The sequence below is a fragment of the Pseudorasbora parva genome, chromosome 5 (assembly GCF_024679245.1).
Source record: "Pseudorasbora parva isolate DD20220531a chromosome 5, ASM2467924v1, whole genome shotgun sequence".
In the NCBI taxonomy this organism is placed as follows: Eukaryota; Metazoa; Chordata; class Actinopteri; order Cypriniformes; family Gobionidae; genus Pseudorasbora; species Pseudorasbora parva.
Window position 1 is genome coordinate 51,453,115 of NC_090176.1, and position 21,693 is coordinate 51,474,807.

Sequence of the window (21,693 nt, forward strand, 5' to 3'; positions counted from 1 at the left end):
CTCGTCAGAATCTCTGGCCTCTGAGCGGCTCATCCTGCCGAACAACACTAGCACAAACGCCACGAGCTTATTATATAATTCATCCGCTGACAACAACATGACGCTCTCACCTCAAACCCCCTCGTAATTTTTTCCATTACATCCTTATTTTGTACAAATGGTATATTAAAAAAATATATATTGTAAAAATGTAAATGTTAGGATAAATCTGTTGGTGTTTGTCCATAAGTACACTTTACCATAAATCGGCTTCATCTTGAATGTCATGACCTTAACTCTGTCATGAACTAATAATATCCATCCATTACATACATATGTCCGTCCATACATACATACATACAGTACATACATGCATACATACATACATGCATACATGCATACATACATGCATGCATACATACATACATACATGCATACATGCATACATACATACATGCATACATACATACATACACACATGCATGCATACATACATGCATACATACATACATACATACATATATACATACATACATACGTACATACAGTACATTCATGCATACATACATGCATACATACATACATACATACAGTACATACTGTACATGCATACATACAAACATACATACATACAGTACATACTGTACATGCATACATACATACATACATGCATACATACATACATACATACATGCATACAAACATACATACATACAGTACATACTGTACATGCATACATACATACATACATACAGTACATACAGTACATGCATACATACATACATACAGTACATACATGCATGCATGCATACATACATACATACATACATACATACATACATACATACATACATACATACATACATACATGCATACATACATACATACAGTACATGCATACATACAGTACATGAATACATACATACATACATACATACATACATACATACAAAATACGTACAGTACATGCATACATACATGCATGCATACATGCATACATGCATGCATACATACATACATACATACATACATACATACATACATACATACATACTTACAGTACATACATACATACATACATACATACATGCATACATACATACATACAGTACATACATACAGTGGTGGCGAGGATGGATGGATGGATGGATGGATGGATGGATGGATGGATGGATGGATGGATGGACAATTCCAAAAAAGTTGGGACACTGTACATATTGTGAATAAAAAAGAAATGCAATCATTTAAGAATCTCATAAACTTATATTTTATTCACAATAGAATATAGATAACATCAAATGTTGAAAGTGATATTGGCTCATTTTGGATTTCATGAGAGCTATACTTTCCAAAAAAACTTGACAGTTAGCCATAAGAGGCCGGAAAAATTAAATGTACATATGAGGAACAGCTGGAGGACCAATTTGCAACTTATTAGGTCAATTGGACACATGATTGGGTATAAAAAGAGCCTCTCAGAGTGGCAGTGTCTCTCAGAAGTCCAGATGGGCAGAGGATCACCAATTCCCCCAATGCTGCTGCTAAGGATCAAGGCCAGAAAACCAAACTGAATGCCCGTGATCTTCAGGCCTTAGACGGCACTGCATCACATGCAGGAATGATACTGTAATGGAGATCTCAACATGGGCTCAGGAATACTTCCAGAAAACATTGGTGAACACAATCCACCGTGCCATTCGCCGTCGCCGGCTAAAACTCTATAGGTAAAAAAGAAGCCAAATCTAAACATGATCCAGAAGCGCAGGCGTTTTCTCTGGGCCAAGGCTCATTTAAAATGGACTGTGGCAAAGTGGAAAACTGTTCTGTGGTCAGATGAATCAAATTTTTACGTTTTTTTTTTTTGAAAACTGGGACACCATGTCATCCGGACTAAAGAGGACAAGGACAGCCCAAGCTGTTCTCAGCGCTCAGTTCAGAAGCTGCATCTCTGATGGTATGGGGTTCATGAGTGTGTGGCATGGGCAGCTTACACATCTGGAAAGGCACCATCAATGCTGAAAGGTATATCCAAGTTCTAGAACAACATATGCTCCATCCAGACGTCGTCTCTTTCAGGGAAGACCTTGCATTTTCCAACATGACAATACCAGCGCACACACTGCATCAATTACAACATCAGGGCTGCGTAGAAGAAGGATCCGGCACTGAAATGGCCAGCCTGCAGTCCAGATCTTTCACCATTAGAAAACATTTGGCGCATCATAAAGAGGAAGATGCGATAAAGAAGACCTAAGACAGTTGAGCAACTAGAAGCCTGTATTAGACAAGAATGGGACAACATTCATATTCCTAAACTTGAGCAGCTCGTCTCCTCAGTCCCCAGACGTTTGCAGACTGATATAAAAAGAAGAGGGGATGACACAGCGGTAAACATGGCCCTGTCCCAACTTTTTTGAAATGTGTTGAGGCCATGAAATTTAAAATCAACTTATTTTTCCCTTAAAATTATGCATTTTCTCAGTTTAAACATTTGATATGGCATTGTTTGAAAACATCATTGCATTTGGTTTTTATTCACAATTTGTAGTGTCCCTACTTTTTTGGAATCGGGTTTGTATGCATGAATGTACAGCATGTATGTATGTGTATAGATGGATGGATGGATGAGTGGGTGGGTGGATGGATGTAAGGATGAATGTATGTCCACAAACATGGATAATTCAATATTAATAATGTGAACTGAGAGTGTGTTGTGTGTGCTGCAGGTGGAGGCGTGCTGCTGGTGGAAGCTCTTCTTCATGAGGATGAGAGCGGTCCGCTGACGGCGCAGCTGTACTCGCTCAACATGCTGGTGCAGACGGAGGGACGCGAGCGCAAGGGTTCGGATTACACACGCCTGCTCTCCGCCGCCGGATTCACCCGCATCCAGATCCACACCACCGGCAAGATCTACGACGCCATCCTGGCCTGCAAATAAATCCTGCACACACATCTGAACACTCTTACATCAGGATGGTTTTACTGGAGATATGAAGTGTTGTTTAATGCTCCGCCTGTTTTCAGGATGAACGGGCTTTATAACAGGTCAGTGGCATCATGCCTGTGTTCAGGTGAAAGGTCATGGTTTACTCTTATAGTCACATCATCTCCATAGCTACACTGTAAACAAATGAGTTTTCAAAGATGTAAATGAAACCGATTATTGGAGTATGATTTATATGACAATACTATTTCAGTTTTTTTAAACTAGAAATTTCGAAATGATTCAATGTTACTATCCATTTATTTGTAATTTGTTTTGAAAATTGTATTCTTTTCACTCAACTTTTCTAACTGCGTACACACACACACACACACACATACACACACACACACACACACACACACACACACACACACACACACACACACACACACACACACACACACTCTCTCTCTCTCACTATCTCTCTCACTCACACACACACACTAACTCAGTCTCTCACTATTTATCTCTCACACGCACACGCGCTCACACGCGCGCACACACACATACACAACCACACACACTCTCTCTCTCTCTCTCTCACATACACACACTCTCTCTCGCTCTCTCGCTCTCTCGCTTTCTCTCTCTCTCTCTCTCTCTCTCCCTCTCTCTCTCTCTCTCTCTCTCTCTCTCTCTCTCTCTCTCTCTCTCTCTCTCTCACTCTTACATACACACACACACTCTCTCTCTCTCTCTCTCTCTCTCTCTCTCTCTCTCTCTTACATACACACACTCTCTCTCTCTCTCTCTCTCTCTCTCTCTCTCTCTCTCTCTCTCTCTCTCTCACTATCTCTCTCTCACACACACACACACACTAATTCAATCTCTCACTATCTTTCTCTCTCTCACACACACTAACTCAATCTCTCACTATTTATCTCTTACACACACACACACACACACACACACACACACACACACACACACACACACACACACACACACACACATGTTGGTCTATGTGGTTTACAGGGACTCCATAGGCGTAATGGTTTTTATACTGTACAAACCGTATTTTCTATCCCCTTACACTGCCCCTAAACCTACACATCACACACACACACACACACACACACACAGCCCCTAAACCTACCCATCACAGGAAACATTCTGCATTTTTACTTTCTCAAAAAATCATCATTTAGTATGTTTTTAAGGCCATTTGAATTATGAGGACATTTGATATGTCCTCATAAACCACATTTATAGTGTAATACCCATGTAGTTATACAAATTTGTGTCCTCATAAACCACATAAACAGGCTCACTCTTGGTCGCACACACACACACGCTCACACACACTCATACACAGACTCTTACGCTCTCACACACAGGTGAGAGGTGAATAATTTATAACAGGAAAAATCATCACATTCAAATCAGTTTATTTTCAAGTTAAACATTTCAACGCTTAATATTCCATAACCTCTATCAGTTTGAATTTAAGTACATTTTCTTTCCTGAGCTTGTCACAAAGCATTCTGGAATTTTTGTCTTTTAATCTTTTGCAATGATTTTGCCTTTGAATTTGGTAAAATTATTAATTATAAACATAATTATATTAACTAACAGCCTACATGTCAGCTACATGTCACCTTGAAATACAGCCTACGTAGGGAACTCACTAGGTTTTGGAGTTATTTTTGTCTGTTTTGCTTCAATTTTTAGTATTATGTTTGAGGTCTTTTTGGTCATAATTGACAAGTTTTTGGATTTGTGAATTTAAAGGTTATTTTGAAAAGTCGATGATTACTCACAGCATAATGACCTTCCTGCAGGGGTTTTATTAAAAGGACACAAAACAAGCAGTTTTTGGCATTTTTAAAGCGGGATGAACCACAGACGTCCGTTCGTCTGGATCACATGAGAGTCATGATGTCTGTGTGTGTCTGCAGGGCGAATGAAGGCCAGTAAAACGCCAGCGTTCCCACATGTGATGGTGTTTGTGACACGCTTCATTAGCACAGCTGAGGGTTTTATTTCATACCGGATTTCATATGAGACTCTGGCATCCCTTGTCTTTCATAAAGAAGTCTTTGTGAGAAGTATTTGGGGCTCAGAATGAAATTCCTTAAATTACGCTGTTACTGGAGTTACGTTTAAATTCTACTAGTACTATACTGTAAAAAAAAAAAAAAAAGTATACGTATGCATGGATGTTAAGTAAGTTGATTGTGAGAACTTTAAAATACTTACAATCAGGCCGAAGACTTCTCCGCAATCTGTTTTGGTTAAACAACTTACATTTGTCACAGGAGGCAGAGTTTGTTATAAAAATATGTACATTTATTTATTACAATTTTTATTTCTAGCAGTGCAGGTACAAATATCAAAAGGTCTTTACTCAAAGCAATATCAGCCATGGTTCTGCAGCGGGAGAAGCTCTTCAGGTGGTCCCGAGGCAGCACCTAATGTCTCGTTACTCCTCACGGATACTTATAATAGTAACCTCCCCAAATGAGGTCATCCCGATTGTCTCTAGTTCTTTTCCTTCGGACTTCGCTGCTGCCTCTTGTTTTGTCTTGCAATTGACCTATCACTTAATAATACATTCTCTTTTCTTTTCCCCCCTCTTACTCTTTTTAATACATATTTTTCTTCTCGCTCTCTACTCTATAAAAACCACATTCTTAATAAAATGCTTTAAACAACAAGTGTGGTTATCTTTTATTCAATTAACTACATTCTTTATAAAAAAAATACCAATGTGATGTTATTTCATAAACTATTTTCTTAATAAAACAATACAACAACAAGTGTGGTCTTTTTCGTAAGAAAACATGTTAATATAACAAAGTGTGGTCTTCATCCAGTAGAGGTGATTTCAGCCATAAAATTGTATACTAAATGTGAAATAACCTCCATAAACACTGCGTCCTGCTTCCTGTTACTGGCAGCCACTACAAAAATGGGAAGTGGTATATATTTGTGTTTGCGGCTCCTGATCTTTCGGGAAGGCCCCGAAGCACTTGGAAGTCAGTGGAATGCATCCGACTGAGAAAACAAAGGATGGTACAGGTGGTTAAATTCATTTAAATGTATGTAAAATGTGAAAAGCATCTATAAACTTAATGTCCTGCCTCCTGTTATCAAGTGGCTCTAAAAAAAATTTGATATGTCTTTGTGTTTTCGGCTCCCATTCAACTCTGGAAGGCTCTAGGGCGACCAGGCTCCTGTGTACACCTCAGTGCCCTCAATCAGAATCCAGAGTTTCAGACGATTGGAGAAACTTTGTTTTAGGACCCAAACAATCGAAAAGGCATACATACCCCTTTGTGTTTTTTTTGGGGGGAAACGTTGTGTTTCTCCAATCTTCTTGAAACTCTGGATTCCGATAGGGGGCGCAGAGTCGTAGACAGGAGCGCAAGTCTGGTGGCCCTAGAGCCTTCTAGAGTATTAAAACACCTCTATTGTGCTAGGCACACTCAGCTGAACACGTTCACCTAAACTTTCAAGTCATTTGAGTGCCTAATTTGCAGAGTAAAGGCTATTTCTGTTGGCCGGTTATTTTGGGGACATTACATAAAAAGGAACTGGTACGTCTTTGTGTTTATGGCTCCAGTTCAGCTCTGTAAGGATCTAGGGCCACCAGACTTGCGCTCCTGTGTACGCCTCAGCGCTCCCTATCAGAATCCAGAGTTTCAGACGATCGGAGAAACTTTGTTTTTCGACCCAAAAAATCGAAAAGGCATACATACCCCTTTGTGTTTTTTTGGGAAAAAAAATTGTGTTTCTCCAATCTTCTCGAAACTCTGGATTCCGATAGGGGCCACTAAGGCGTAGACAGGAGTGCAAGTCTGGTTGCCTTAGAGCTTTCCAGAGCTGAACGGGAGCCGAAAACACATACCAGTTACATTTTATGTAATGGCCCCCAAATAACCAGCCCACAGATATTGCCTTTTCTATGCAAATTAGGCACTCAAATGACTTGAGAGTTAGGTGAACGTGTTCAGCTGAGTGTGCTTAGTACAATAGAGGTGTTTTAATACTCTGGAAGGCTCTAGGGCCACTACACTTGCGTTCCTGTCTAAGCCTCAGCGCCCCCTATCAGAATCCAGAGTTTTGGACAATCAGAGAAACTTTGTTTTTCGACCCAAACAATCGAAAAGGCATACATACCCCTTTGTGTTTTTTTTGGGGGGAAACGTTGTGTTTCTCCAATCTTCTTGAAACTCTGGATTCCGATAGGGGGCGCTGAGGAGTAGACAGGAGTGCAAGTCTGGGGGCCCCTAGAGCCTTCCAGAGTATTAAAACACCTCTACTGTGCTAGGCACACTCAGCTGAACACTTTCACCGAAACTTTCAAGTCATTTGAGTGCCTAATTGGCAGAGTAAAGGCTATTTCTGTTGGCCGGTTATTTTGGGGACATTACATAAAATGGAACTGGTACGTCTTTGTGTTTATGGCTCCAGTTCAGCTCTGTATGGGTCTAGGGCCACCAGACTTGCGCTCCTGTGTACGCCTCAGCGCTCCCTATCAGAATCCAGAGTTTCAGACGATTGGAGAAACTTTGTTTTTCGACCCAAAAAATCGAAAAGGCATACATACCCCTTTTGTTTTTGTGGGAAAAAAATGTGTGTTTCTCCAATCTTCTCGAAACTCTGGATTCCGATAGGGGCCACTAAGGTGTAGACAGGAGCGCAAGTCTGGTTGCACTAGAGCTTTCCAGAGCTGAACGGGAGCCGAATACACATACCACTTCCATTTTATGTTATGGCCCCCAAATTACCAGCCCACAGATATTGCCTATTCTATACAAAATAGGCACTCAAATGACTTGAAAGTTAGGTGAACGTGTTCAGCTGAGTGTGCTTAGTACAATAGAGGTGTTTTAATACTCTGGAAGGCTCTAGGGCCACTACACTTGCGTTCCTGTCTAAGCCTCAGCGCCCCCTATCAGAATCCAGAGTTTTGGACAATCCGAGAAATTTTGTTTTTCGACCCAAACAATCGAAAAGGCATACATACCCCTTTGTGTTTTTTTTTGGGGGGGGGAAATGTTGTGTTTCTCCAATCTTCTTGAAACTCTGGATTCTGATGGGGGGCGCAGAGTCGTAGACAGGAGTGCAAGTCTGGTGGCCCTAGAGTCTTCCAGAGTATTAAAACACCTCTACTGTGCTAGGCACACTCAGCTGAACACGTTCACCTAAACTTTCAAGTCATTTGAGTGCCTAATTTGCAGAGTAAAGGCTATTTCTGTTGGCCGGTTATTTTGGGGACATTACATAAAATCGAACTGATAGGTCTTTGTGTTTATGGCTGCAGTTCTGCTCTGAAAGGGTCTAGGGCCACCAGACTTCCGTTCCTGTGTACGCCTCAGCGCTCCCTATCAGAATCCAGAGTTTCAGACGATCGGAGAAACTTTGTTTTTCGACCCAAAAAATCGAAAAGGCATACATACCCCTTTGTGTTTTTTTGGGAAAAAAAATTGTGTTTCTCCAATCTTCTCTAAACTCTGGATTACGATAGGGGGCGCTGAGGCGTAGACAGGAGCGCAAGTCTGGTTGCCTTAGAGCTTTCCAGAGCTGAACGGGAGCCGAAAACACATACCAGTTACATTTTATGTAATGGCCCCCAAATAACCAGCCCACAGATATTGCCTTTTCTATGCAAATTAGGCACTCAAATGACTTGAGAGTTAGGTGAACGTGTTCAGCTGAGTGTGCTTAGTACAATAGAGGTGTTTTAATACTCTGGAAGGCTCTAGGGCCACTACACTTGCGTTCCTGTCTAAGCCTCAGCGCCCCCTATCAGAATCCAGAGTTTCAGACGATTGGAGAAACTTTGTTTTAGGACCCAAACAATCGAAAAGGCATACATACCCCTTTGTGTTTTTTTTGGGGGGAAACGTTGTGTTTCTCCAATCTTCTTGAAACTCTGGATTCCGATAGGGGGCGCAGAGTCGTAGACAGGAGCGCAAGTCTGGTGGCCCTAGAGCCTTCTAGAGTATTAAAACACCTCTATTGTGCTAGGCACACTCAGCTGAACACGTTCACCTAAACTTTCAAGTCATTTGAGTGCCTAATTTGCAGAGTAAAGGCTATTTCTGTTGGCCGGTTATTTTGGGGACATTACATAAAAAGGAACTGGTACGTCTTTGTTTTTATGGCTCCAGTTCAGCTCTGTAAGGATCTAGGGCCACCAGACTTGCGCTCCTGTGTACGCCTCAGCGCTCCCTATCAGAATCCAGAGTTTCAGACGATCGGAGAAACTTTGTTTTTCGACCCAAAAAATCGAAAAGGCATACATACCCCTTTGTGTTTTTTTGGGAAAAAAAATTGTGTTTCTCCAATCTTCTCGAAACTCTGGATTCCGATAGGGGCCACTAAGGCGTAGACAGGAGTGCAAGTCTGGTTGCCTTAGAGCTTTCCAGAGCTGAACGGGAGCCGAAAACACATACCAGTTACATTTTATGTAATGGCCCCCAAATAACCAGCCCACAGATATTGCCTTTTCTATGCAAATTAGGCACTCAAATGACTTGAGAGTTAGGTGAACGTGTTCAGCTGAGTGTGCTTAGTACAATAGAGGTGTTTTAATACTCTGGAAGGCTCTAGGGCCACTACACTTGCGTTCCTGTCTAAGCCTCAGCGCCCCCTATCAGAATCCAGAGTTTTGGACAATCAGAGAAACTTTGTTTTTCGACCCAAACAATCGAAAAGGCATACATACCCCTTTGTGTTTTTTTTGGGGGGAAACGTTGTGTTTCTCCAATCTTCTTGAAACTCTGGATTCCGATAGGGGGCGCTGAGGAGTAGACAGGAGTGCAAGTCTGGGGGCCCCTAGAGCCTTCCAGAGTATTAAAACACCTCTACTGTGCTAGGCACACTCAGCTGAACACTTTCACCGAAACTTTCAAGTCATTTGAGTGCCTAATTGGCAGAGTAAAGGCTATTTCTGTTGGCCGGTTATTTTGGGGACATTACATAAAATGGAACTGGTACGTCTTTGTGTTTATGGCTCCAGTTCAGCTCTGTATGGGTCTAGGGCCACCAGACTTGCGCTCCTGTGTACGCCTCAGCGCTCCCTATCAGAATCCAGAGTTTCAGACGATTGGAGAAACTTTGTTTTTCGACCCAAAAAATCGAAAAGGCATACATACCCCTTTTGTTTTTGTGGGAAAAAAATGTGTGTTTCTCCAATCTTCTCGAAACTCTGGATTCCGATAGGGGCCACTAAGGTGTAGACAGGAGCGCAAGTCTGGTTGCACTAGAGCTTTCCAGAGCTGAACGGGAGCCGAATACACATACCACTTCCATTTTATGTTATGGCCCCCAAATTACCAGCCCACAGATATTGCCTATTCTATACAAAATAGGCACTCAAATGACTTGAAAGTTAGGTGAACGTGTTCAGCTGAGTGTGCTTAGTACAATAGAGGTGTTTTAATACTCTGGAAGGCTCTAGGGCCACTACACTTGCGTTCCTGTCTAAGCCTCAGCGCCCCCTATCAGAATCCAGAGTTTTGGACAATCCGAGAAATTTTGTTTTTCGACCCAAACAATCGAAAAGGCATACATACCCCTTTGTGTTTTTTTTTGGGGGGGGGAAATGTTGTGTTTCTCCAATCTTCTTGAAACTCTGGATTCTGATGGGGGGCGCAGAGTCGTAGACAGGAGTGCAAGTCTGGTGGCCCTAGAGTCTTCCAGAGTATTAAAACACCTCTACTGTGCTAGGCACACTCAGCTGAACACGTTCACCTAAACTTTCAAGTCATTTGAGTGCCTAATTTGCAGAGTAAAGGCTATTTCTGTTGGCCGGTTATTTTGGGGACATTACATAAAATCGAACTGATAGGTCTTTGTGTTTATGGCTGCAGTTCTGCTCTGAAAGGGTCTAGGGCCACCAGACTTCCGTTCCTGTGTACGCCTCAGCGCTCCCTATCAGAATCCAGAGTTTCAGACGATCGGAGAAACTTTGTTTTTCGACCCAAAAAATCGAAAAGGCATACATACCCCTTTGTGTTTTTTTGGGAAAAAAAATTGTGTTTCTCCAATCTTCTCTAAACTCTGGATTACGATAGGGGGCGCTGAGGCGTAGACAGGAGCGCAAGTCTGGTTGCCTTAGAGCTTTCCAGAGCTGAACGGGAGCCGAAAACACATACCAGTTACATTTTATGTAATGGCCCCCAAATAACCAGCCCACAGATATTGCCTTTTCTATGCAAATTAGGCACTCAAATGACTTGAGAGTTAGGTGAACGTGTTCAGCTGAGTGTGCTTAGTACAATAGAGGTGTTTTAATACTCTGGAAGGCTCTAGGGCCACTACACTTGCGTTCCTGTCTAAGCCTCAGCGCCCCCTATCAGAATCCAGAGTTTCAGACGATTGGAGAAACTTTGTTTTAGGACCCAAACAATCGAAAAGGCATACATACCCCTTTGTGTTTTTTTTGGGGGGAAACGTTGTGTTTCTCCAATCTTCTTGAAACTCTGGATTCCGATAGGGGGCGCAGAGTCGTAGACAGGAGCGCAAGTCTGGTGGCCCTAGAGCCTTCTAGAGTATTAAAACACCTCTATTGTGCTAGGCACACTCAGCTGAACACGTTCACCTAAACTTTCAAGTCATTTGAGTGCCTAATTTGCAGAGTAAAGGCTATTTCTGTTGGCCGGTTATTTTGGGGACATTACATAAAAAGGAACTGGTACGTCTTTGTTTTTATGGCTCCAGTTCAGCTCTGTAAGGATCTAGGGCCACCAGACTTGCGCTCCTGTGTACGCCTCAGCGCTCCCTATCAGAATCCAGAGTTTCAGACGATCGGAGAAACTTTGTTTTTCGACCCAAAAAATCGAAAAGGCATACATACCCCTTTGTGTTTTTTTGGGAAAAAAAATTGTGTTTCTCCAATCTTCTCGAAACTCTGGATTCCGATAGGGGCCACTAAGGCGTAGACAGGAGTGCAAGTCTGGTTGCCTTAGAGCTTTCCAGAGCTGAACGGGAGCCGAAAACACATACCAGTTACATTTTATGTAATGGCCCCCAAATAACCAGCCCACAGATATTGCCTTTTCTATGCAAATTAGGCACTCAAATGACTTGAGAGTTAGGTGAACGTGTTCAGCTGAGTGTGCTTAGTACAATAGAGGTGTTTTAATACTCTGGAAGGCTCTAGGGCCACTACACTTGCGTTCCTGTCTAAGCCTCAGCGCCCCCTATCAGAATCCAGAGTTTTGGACAATCAGAGAAACTTTGTTTTTCGACCCAAACAATCGAAAAGGCATACATACCCCTTTGTGTTTTTTTTGGGGGGAAACGTTGTGTTTCTCCAATCTTCTTGAAACTCTGGATTCCGATAGGGGGCGCTGAGGAGTAGACAGGAGTGCAAGTCTGGGGGCCCCTAGAGCCTTCCAGAGTATTAAAACACCTCTACTGTGCTAGGCACACTCAGCTGAACACTTTCACCGAAACTTTCAAGTCATTTGAGTGCCTAATTGGCAGAGTAAAGGCTATTTCTGTTGGCCGGTTATTTTGGGGACATTACATAAAATGGAACTGGTACGTCTTTGTGTTTATGGCTCCAGTTCAGCTCTGTATGGGTCTAGGGCCACCAGACTTGCGCTCCTGTGTACGCCTCAGCGCTCCCTATCAGAATCCAGAGTTTCAGACGATTGGAGAAACTTTGTTTTTCGACCCAAAAAATCGAAAAGGCATACATACCCCTTTTGTTTTTGTGGGAAAAAAATGTGTGTTTCTCCAATCTTCTCGAAACTCTGGATTCCGATAGGGGCCACTAAGGTGTAGACAGGAGCGCAAGTCTGGTTGCACTAGAGCTTTCCAGAGCTGAACGGGAGCCGAATACACATACCACTTCCATTTTATGTTATGGCCCCCAAATTACCAGCCCACAGATATTGCCTATTCTATACAAAATAGGCACTCAAATGACTTGAAAGTTAGGTGAACGTGTTCAGCTGAGTGTGCTTAGTACAATAGAGGTGTTTTAATACTCTGGAAGGCTCTAGGGCCACTACACTTGCGTTCCTGTCTAAGCCTCAGCGCCCCCTATCAGAATCCAGAGTTTTGGACAATCCGAGAAATTTTGTTTTTCGACCCAAACAATCGAAAAGGCATACATACCCCTTTGTGTTTTTTTTTGGGGGGGGGAAATGTTGTGTTTCTCCAATCTTCTTGAAACTCTGGATTCTGATGGGGGGCGCAGAGTCGTAGACAGGAGTGCAAGTCTGGTGGCCCTAGAGTCTTCCAGAGTATTAAAACACCTCTACTGTGCTAGGCACACTCAGCTGAACACGTTCACCTAAACTTTCAAGTCATTTGAGTGCCTAATTTGCAGAGTAAAGGCTATTTCTGTTGGCCGGTTATTTTGGGGACATTACATAAAATCGAACTGATAGGTCTTTGTGTTTATGGCTGCAGTTCTGCTCTGAAAGGGTCTAGGGCCACCAGACTTCCGTTCCTGTGTACGCCTCAGCGCTCCCTATCAGAATCCAGAGTTTCAGACGATCGGAGAAACTTTGTTTTTCGACCCAAAAAATCGAAAAGGCATACATACCCCTTTGTGTTTTTTTGGGAAAAAAAATTGTGTTTCTCCAATCTTCTCTAAACTCTGGATTACGATAGGGGGCGCTGAGGCGTAGACAGGAGCGCAAGTCTGGTTGCCTTAGAGCTTTCCAGAGCTGAACGGGAGCCGAAAACACATACCAGTTACATTTTATGTAATGGCCCCCAAATAACCAGCCCACAGATATTGCCTTTTCTATGCAAATTAGGCACTCAAATGACTTGAGAGTTAGGTGAACGTGTTCAGCTGAGTGTGCTTAGTACAATAGAGGTGTTTTAATACTCTGGAAGGCTCTAGGGCCACTACACTTGCGTTCCTGTCTAAGCCTCAGCGCCCCCTATCAGAATCCAGAGTTTTGGACAATCCGAGAAATTTTGTTTTTCGACCCAAACAATCGAAAAGGCATACATACCCCTTTGTGTTTTTTTGGGGGGGAAACGTTGTGTTTCTCCAATCTTCTTGAAACTCTGGATTCCGATAGGGGGCGCTGAGGAGTAGACAGGAGTGCAAGTCTGGTGGCCCTAGAGCCTTCCAGAGTATTAAAACACCTCTACTGTGCTAGGCACACTCAGCTGAACACGTTCACCTAAAATTTCAAGTCATTTGAGTGCCTAATTTGCAGAGTAAAGGCTATTTCTGTTGGCCGGTTATTTTGGGGACATTACATAAAATGGAACTGGTACGTCTGTGTTTATGGCTCCAGTTCGGCTCTGTATGGGTCTAGGGCCACCAGACTTGCGCTCCTGTGTACGCCTCAGCGCTCCCTATCAGAATCCAAAGTTTCAGACGATTGGAGAAACTTTGTTTTTCGACCCAAAAAATCGAAAAGGCATACATACCCCTTTGTGTTTTTTTGGGAAAAAAAATTGTGTTTCTCCAATCTTCTCTAAACTCTGGATTCCGATAGGGGGCGCTAAGGCGTAGACAGGAGCGCAAGTCTGGTTGCCTTAGAGCTTTCCAGAGCTGAACGGGAGCCGAAAACACATACCAGTTCCATTTTATGTAATGGCCCCCAAATAACCAGCCCACAGATATTGCCTTTTCTATGCAAATTAGGCACTCAAATGACTTGAGAGTTAGGCGAACGTGTTCAGCTGAGTGTGCTTAGTACAATAGAGGTGTTTTAATACTCTGGAAGGCTCTAGGGCCACCAGACTTGCGTTCTTGTCTAAGCCTCAGCACCCCCTCTCAGAATCCAGAGTTTTGGACAATCAGAGAAACTTTGTTTTTCGACCCAAACAATCGAAAAGGCATACATACCCCTTTGTGTTTTTTGGTGGGGAAATGTTGTGTTTCTCCAATCTTCTCGAAACTCTGGATTCCGATAAGGGGCGCAGAGGCGTAGACAGGAGCGCAAGTCTGGTGGCCCTAGAGCCTTCCAGAGTATTAAAACACCTCTACTGTGCTAGGCACACTCAGCTGAACACGTTCACCTAAACTTTCAAGTCATTTGAGTGCCTAATTTGCAGAGTAAAGGCTATTTCTGTGGGCTGGTTATTTTGGGGACATTACATAAAATCGAACTGGTACGTCTTTGTGTTTATGGCTGCAGTTCTGCTCTGAAAGGGTCTAGGGCCACCAGACTTGCGTTCCTGTGTACGCCTCAGTGCTCCCTATCAGAATCCAGAGTTTCAGACGATTGGAGAAACTTTGTTTTTCGACCCAAAAAATCGAAAAGGCATACATACCCCTTTGTGTTTTTTTGGGAAAAAAAATTGTGTTTCTCCAATCTTCTCTAAACTCTGGATTCCGATAGGGGGCGCTAAGGCGTAGACAGGAGCGCAAGTCTGGTTGCCTTAGAGCTTTCCAGAGCTGAATGGGAGCCGAAAACACATACCAGTTCCATTTTATGTAATGGCCCCCAAATAACCAGCCCACAGATATTGCCTTTTCTATGCAAATTAGGCACTCAAATGACTTGAGAGTTAGGTGAACGTGTTCAGCTGAGTGTGCTTAGTACAATAGAGGTGTTTTAATACTCTGGAAGGCTCTAGGGCCACTACACTTGCGTTCCTGTCTAAGCCTCAGCGCCCCCTATCAGAATCCAGAGTTTTGGACAATCAGAGAAACTTTGTTTTTCGACCCAAACAATCGAAAAGGCATACATACCCCTTTGTGTTTTTTTTGGGGGGAAACGTTGTGTTTCTCCAATGTTCTTGAAACTCTGGATTCCGATAGGGGGCGCTGAGGAGTAGACAGGAGTGCAAGTCTGGGGGCCCCTAGAGCCTTCCAGAGTATTAAAACACCTCTACTGTGCTAGGCACACTCAGCTGAACACTTTCACCGAAACTTTCAAGTCATTTGAGTGCCTAATTGGCAGAGTAAAAGCTATTTCTGTTGGCCGGTTATTTTGGGGACATTACATAAAATGGAACTGGTACGTCTTTGTGTTTATGGCTCCAGTTCAGCTCTGTATGGGTCTAGGGCCACCAGACTTGCGCTCCTGTGTACGCCTCAGCGCTCCCTATCAGAATCCAGAGTTTCAGACGATTGGAGAAACTTTGTTTTTCGACCCAAAAAATCGAAAAGGCATACATACCCCTTTTGTTTTTGTGGGAAAAAAATGTGTGTTTCTCCAATCTTCTCGAAACTCTGGATTCCGATAGGGGCCACTAAGGTGTAGACAGGAGCGCAAGTCTGGTTGCACTAGAGCTTTCCAGAGCTGAACGGGAGCCGAATACACATACCACTTCCATTTTATGTTATGGCCCCCAAATTACCAGCCCACAGATATTGCCTATTCTATACAAAATAGGCACTCAAATGACTTGAAAGTTAGGTGAACGTGTTCAGCTGAGTGTGCTTAGTACAATAGAGGTGTTTTAATACTCTGGAAGGCTCTAGGGCCACTACACTTGCGTTCCTGTCTAAGCCTCAGGGCCCCCTATCAGAATCCAGAGTTTTGGACAATCCGAGAAATTTTGTTTTTCGACCCAAACAATCGAAAAGGCATACATACCCCTTTGTGTTTTTTTTTGGGGGGGGGAAATGTTGTGTTTCTCCAATCTTCTTGAAACTCTGGATTCTGATGGGGGGCGCAGAGTCGTAGACAGGAGTGCAAGTCTGGTGGCCCTAGAGTCTTCCAGAGTATTAAAACACCTCTACTGTGCTAGGCACACTCAGCTGAACACGTTCACCTAAACTTTCAAGTCATTTGAGTGCCTAATTTGCAGAGTAAAGGCTATTTCTGTTGGCCGGTTATTTTGGGGACATTACATAAAATCGAACTGATAGGTCTTTGTGTTTATGGCTGCAGTTCTGCTCTGAAAGGGTCTAGGGCCACCAGACTTCCGTTCCTGTGTACGCCTCAGCGCTCCCTATCAGAATCCAGAGTTTCAGACGATCGGAGAAACTTTGTTTTTCGACCCAAAAAATCGAAAAGGCATACATACCCCTTTGTGTTTTTTTGGGAAAAAAAATTGTGTTTCTCCAATCTTCTCTAAACTCTGGATTACGATAGGGGCCACTAAGGTGTAGACAGGAGCGCAAGTCTGGTTGCACTAGAGCTTTCCAGAGCTGAACGGGAGCCGAATACACATACCACTTCCATTTTATGTTATGGCCCCCAAATTACCAGCCCACAGATATTGCCTATTCTATACAAAATAGGCACTCAAATGACTTGAAAGTTAGGTGAACGTGTTCAGCTGAGTGTGCTTAGTACAATAGAGGTGTTTTAATACTCTGGAAGGCTCTAGGGCCACTACACTTGCGTTCCTGTCTAAGCCTCAGCGCCCCCTATCAGAATCCAGAGTTTTGGACAATCCGAGAAATTTTGTTTTTCGACCCAAACAATCGAAAAGGCATACATACCCCTTTGTGTTTTTTTTGGGGGGGGGGAAATGTTGTGTTTCTCCAATCTTCTTGAAACTCTGGATTCTGATGGGGGGCGCAGAGTCGTAGACAGGAGTGCAAGTCTGGTGGCCCTAGAGTCTTCCAGAGTATTAAAACACCTCTACTGTGCTAGGCACACTCAGCTGAACACGTTCACCTAAACTTTCAAGTCATTTGAGTGCCTAATTTGCAGAGTAAAGGCTATTTCTGTTGGCCGGTTATTTTGGGGACATTACATAAAATCGAACTGATAGGTCTTTGTGTTTATGGCTGCAGTTCTGCTCTGAAAGGGTCTAGGGCCACCAGACTTCCGTTCCTGTGTACGCCTCAGCGCTCCCTATCAGAATCCAGAGTTTCAGACGATCGGAGAAACTTTGTTTTTCGACCCAAAAAATCGAAAAGGCATACATACCCCTTTGTGTTTTTTTGGGAAAAAAAATTGTGTTTCTCCAATCTTCTCTAAACTCTGGATTACGATAGGGGGCGCTGAGGCGTAGACAGGAGCGCAAGTCTGGTTGCCTTAGAGCTTTCCAGAGCTGAACGGGAGCCGAAAACACATACCAGTTACATTTTATGTAATGGCCCCCAAATAACCAGCCCACAGATATTGCCTTTTCTATGCAAATTAGGCACTCAAATGACTTGAGAGTTAGGTGAACGTGTTCAGCTGAGTGTGCTTAGTACAATAGAGGTGTTTTAATACTCTGGAAGGCTCTAGGGCCACTACACTTGCGTTCCTGTCTAAGCCTCAGCGCCCCCTATCAGAATCCAGAGTTTTGGACAATCCGAGAAATTTTGTTTTTCGACCCAAACAATCGAAAAGGCATACATACCCCTTTGTGTTTTTTTGGGGGGGAAACGTTGTGTTTCTCCAATCTTCTTGAAACTCTGGATTCCGATAGGGGGCGCAGAGTCGTAGACAGGAGTGCAAGTCTGGTGGCCCTAGAGCCTTCCAGAGTATTAAAACACCTCTACTGTGCTAGGCACACTCAGCTGAACACGTTCACCTAAAATTTCAAGTCATTTGAGTGCCTAATTTGCAGAGTAAAGGCTATTTCTGTTGGCCGGTTATTTTGGGGACATTACATAAAATGGAACTGGTACGTCTGTGTTTATGGCTCCAGTTCGGCTCTGTATGGGTCTAGGGCCACCAGACTTGCGCTCCTGTGTACGCCTCAGCGCTCCCTATCAGAATCCAAAGTTTCAGACGATTGGAGAAACTTTGTTTTTCGACCCAAAAAATCGAAAAGGCATACATACCCCTTTGTGTTTTTTTGGGGAAAAAAAATTGTGTTTCTCCAATCTTCTCTAAACTCTGGATTCCGATAGGGGGCGCTAAGGCGTAGACAGGAGCGCAAGTCTGGTTGCCTTAGAGCTTTCCAGAGCTGAACGGGAGCCGAAAACACATACCAGTTCCATTTTATGTAATGGCCCCCAAATAACCAGCCCACAGATATTGCCTTTTCTATGCAAATTAGGCACTCAAATGACTTGAGAGTTAGGCGAACGTGTTCAGCTGAGTGTGCTTAGTACAATAGAGGTGTTTTAATACTCTGGAAGGCTCTAGGGCCACCAGACTTGCGTTCCTGTCTAAGCCTCAGCACCCCCTCTCAGAATCCAGAGTTTTGGACAATCAGAGAAACTTTGTTTTTCGACCCAAACAATCGAAAAGGCATACATACCCCTTTGTGTTTTTTGGTGGGGAAATGTTGTGTTTCTCCAATCTTCTCGAAACTCTGGATTCCGATAAGGGCCGCTGAGGCGTAGACAGGAGCGCAAGTCTGGTGGCCCTAGAGCCTTCCAGAGTATTAAAACACCTCTACTGTGCTAGGCACACTCAGCTGAACACGTTCACCTAAACTTTCAAGTCATTTGAGTGCCTAATTTGCAGAGTAAAGGCTATTTCTGTGGGCTGGTTATTTTGGGGACATTACATAAAATCGAACTGGTACGTCTTTGTGTTTATGGCTGCAGTTCTGCTCTGAAAGGGTCTAGGGCCACCAGACTTGCGTTCCTGTGTACGCCTCAGTGCTCCCTATCAGAATCCAGAGTTTCAGACGATTGGAGAAACTTTGTTTTTCGACCCAAAAAATCGAAAAGGCATACATACCCCTTTGTGTTTTTTTGGGAAAAAAAATTGTGTTTCTCCAATCTTCTCTAAACTCTGGATTCCGATAGGGGGCGCTAAGGCGTAGACAGGAGCGCAAGTCTGGTTGCCTTAGAGCTTTCCAGAGCTGAATGGGAGCCGAAAACACATACCAGTTCCATTTTATGTAATGGCCCCCAAATAACCAGCCCACAGATATTGCCTTTTCTATGCAAATTAGGCACTCAAATGACTTGAGAGTTAGGTGAACGTGTTCAGCTGAGTGTGCTTAGTACAATAGAGGTGTTTTAATACTCTGGAAGGCTCTAGGGCCACCAGACTTGCGTTCCTGTCTAAGCCTCAGCGCCCCCTATCAGAATCCAGAGTTTTGGACAATCCGAGAAATTTTGTTTTTTGACCCAAACAATCGAAAAGGCATACATACCCCTTTGTGTTTTTTTGGGGGGGAAACGTTGTGTTTCTCCAATCTTCTTGAAACTCTGGATTCCGATAGGGGGCGCAGAGTCGTAGACAGGAGCGCAAGTCTGGTGGCCCTAGAGCCTTCTAGAGTATTAAAACACCTCTATTGTGCTAGGCACACTCAGCTGAACACGTTCACCTAAACTTTCAAGTCATTTGAGTGCCTAATTTGCAGAGTAAAGGCTATTTCTGTTGGCCGGTTATTTTGGGGACATTACATAAAAAGGAACTGGTACGTCTTTGTGTTTATGGCTCCAGTTCAGCTCTGTAAGGATCTAGGGCCACCAGACTTGCGCTCCTGTGTACGCCTCAGCGCTCCCTATCAGAATCCAGAGTTTCAGACGATCGGAGAAACTTTGTTTTTCGACCCAAAAAATCGAAAAGGCATACATACCCCTTTGTGTTTTTTTGGGAAAAAAAATTGTGTTTCTCCAATCTTCTCGAAACTCTGGATTCCGATAGGGGGCACTGAGGCGTAGACAGGAGCGCAAGTCTGGTTGCCTTAGAGCTTTCCAGAGCTGAACGGGAGCCGAAAACACATACCAGTTACATTTTATGTAATGGCCCCCAAATAACCAGCCCACAGATATTGCCTTTTCTATGCAAATTAGGCACTCAAATGACTTGAGAGTTAGGTGAACGTGTTCAGCTGAGTGTGCTTAGTACAATAGAGGTGTTTTAATACTCTGGAAGGCTCTAGGGCCACTACACTTGCGTTCCTGTCTAAGCCTCAGCGCCCCCTATCAGAATCCAGAGTTTTGGACAATCAGAGAAACTTTGTTTTTCGACCCAAACAATCGAAAAGGCATACATACCCCTTTGTGTTTTTTTGGGGGGGAAACGTTGTGTTTCTCCAATGTTCTTGAAACTCTGGATTCCGATAGGGGGCGCTGAGGAGTAGACAGGAGTGCAAGTCTGGGGGCCCCTAGAGCCTTCCAGAGTATTAAAACACCTCTACTGTGCTAGGCACACTCAGCTGAACACTTTCACCGAAACTTTCAAGTCATTTGAGTGCCTAATTGGCAGAGTAAAGGCTATTTCTGTTGGCCGGTTATTTTGGGGACATTACATAAAATGGAACTGGTACGTCTTTGTGTTTATGGCTCCAGTTCAGCTCTGTATGGGTCTAGGGCCACCAGACTTGCGCTCCTGTGTACGCCTCAGCGCTCCCTATCAGAATCCAGAGTTTCAGACGATTGGAGAAACTTTGTTTTTCGACCCAAAAAATCGAAAAGGCATACATACCCCTTTGTGTTTTTTTGGGAAAAAAAATTGTGTTTCTCCAATCTTCTCTAAACTCTGGATTCCGATAGGGGGCGCTAAGGCGTAGACAGGAGCGCAAGTCTGGTTGCCTTAGAGCTTTCCAGAGCTGAACGGGAGCCGAAAACACATACCAGTTCCATTTTATGTAATGGCCCCCAAATAACCAGCCCACAGATATGGCCTTTTCTATGCAAATTAGGCACTCAAATGACTTGAGAGTTAGGTCAACGTGTTCAGCTGAGTGTCCTTAGTACAATAGAGGTGTTTTAATACTCTGGAAGGCTCTAGGGCCACCAGACTTGCGTTCCTGTCTAAGCCTCAGCGCCCCTATCAGAATCCAGAGTTTTGGACAATCAGAGAAACTTTGTTTTTCGACCCAAACAATCGAAAAGGCATACATACCCCTTTGTGTTTTTTGGTGGGGAAATGTTGTGTTTCTCCAATCTTCTCGAAACTCTGGATTCCGATAAGGGGCGCAGAGTCGTAGACAGGAGCGCAAGTCTGGTGGCCCTAGAGCCTTCCAGAGTATTAAAACACCTCTAT

The 21,693-nt window shown here is 43.5% G+C and overlaps 1 protein-coding gene across 3 annotated transcripts in view; it reads left to right on the plus strand.

The window, feature by feature from the left end:
• asmt (acetylserotonin O-methyltransferase) overlaps nt 1-6,038 on the plus strand; it is a 22,048-nt gene extending 16,010 nt beyond the window's left edge. For 2 of the 3 annotated variants that reach the window (XM_067444672.1, XM_067444673.1), the window contains one exon: nt 2,706-3,207. In XM_067444672.1, the coding sequence (XP_067300773.1) occupies nt 2,706-2,917 (212 nt within the window). In that variant the 3' untranslated portion in view covers nt 2,918-3,207. Of the gene's footprint in view, nt 1-2,705; nt 3,208-4,863 lie in introns of those variants that run through there. The other variant, XR_010905093.1, reaches the window with a different exon arrangement.
• The last annotated feature ends 15,655 nt before the right edge of the window (nt 6,039-21,693 follow it).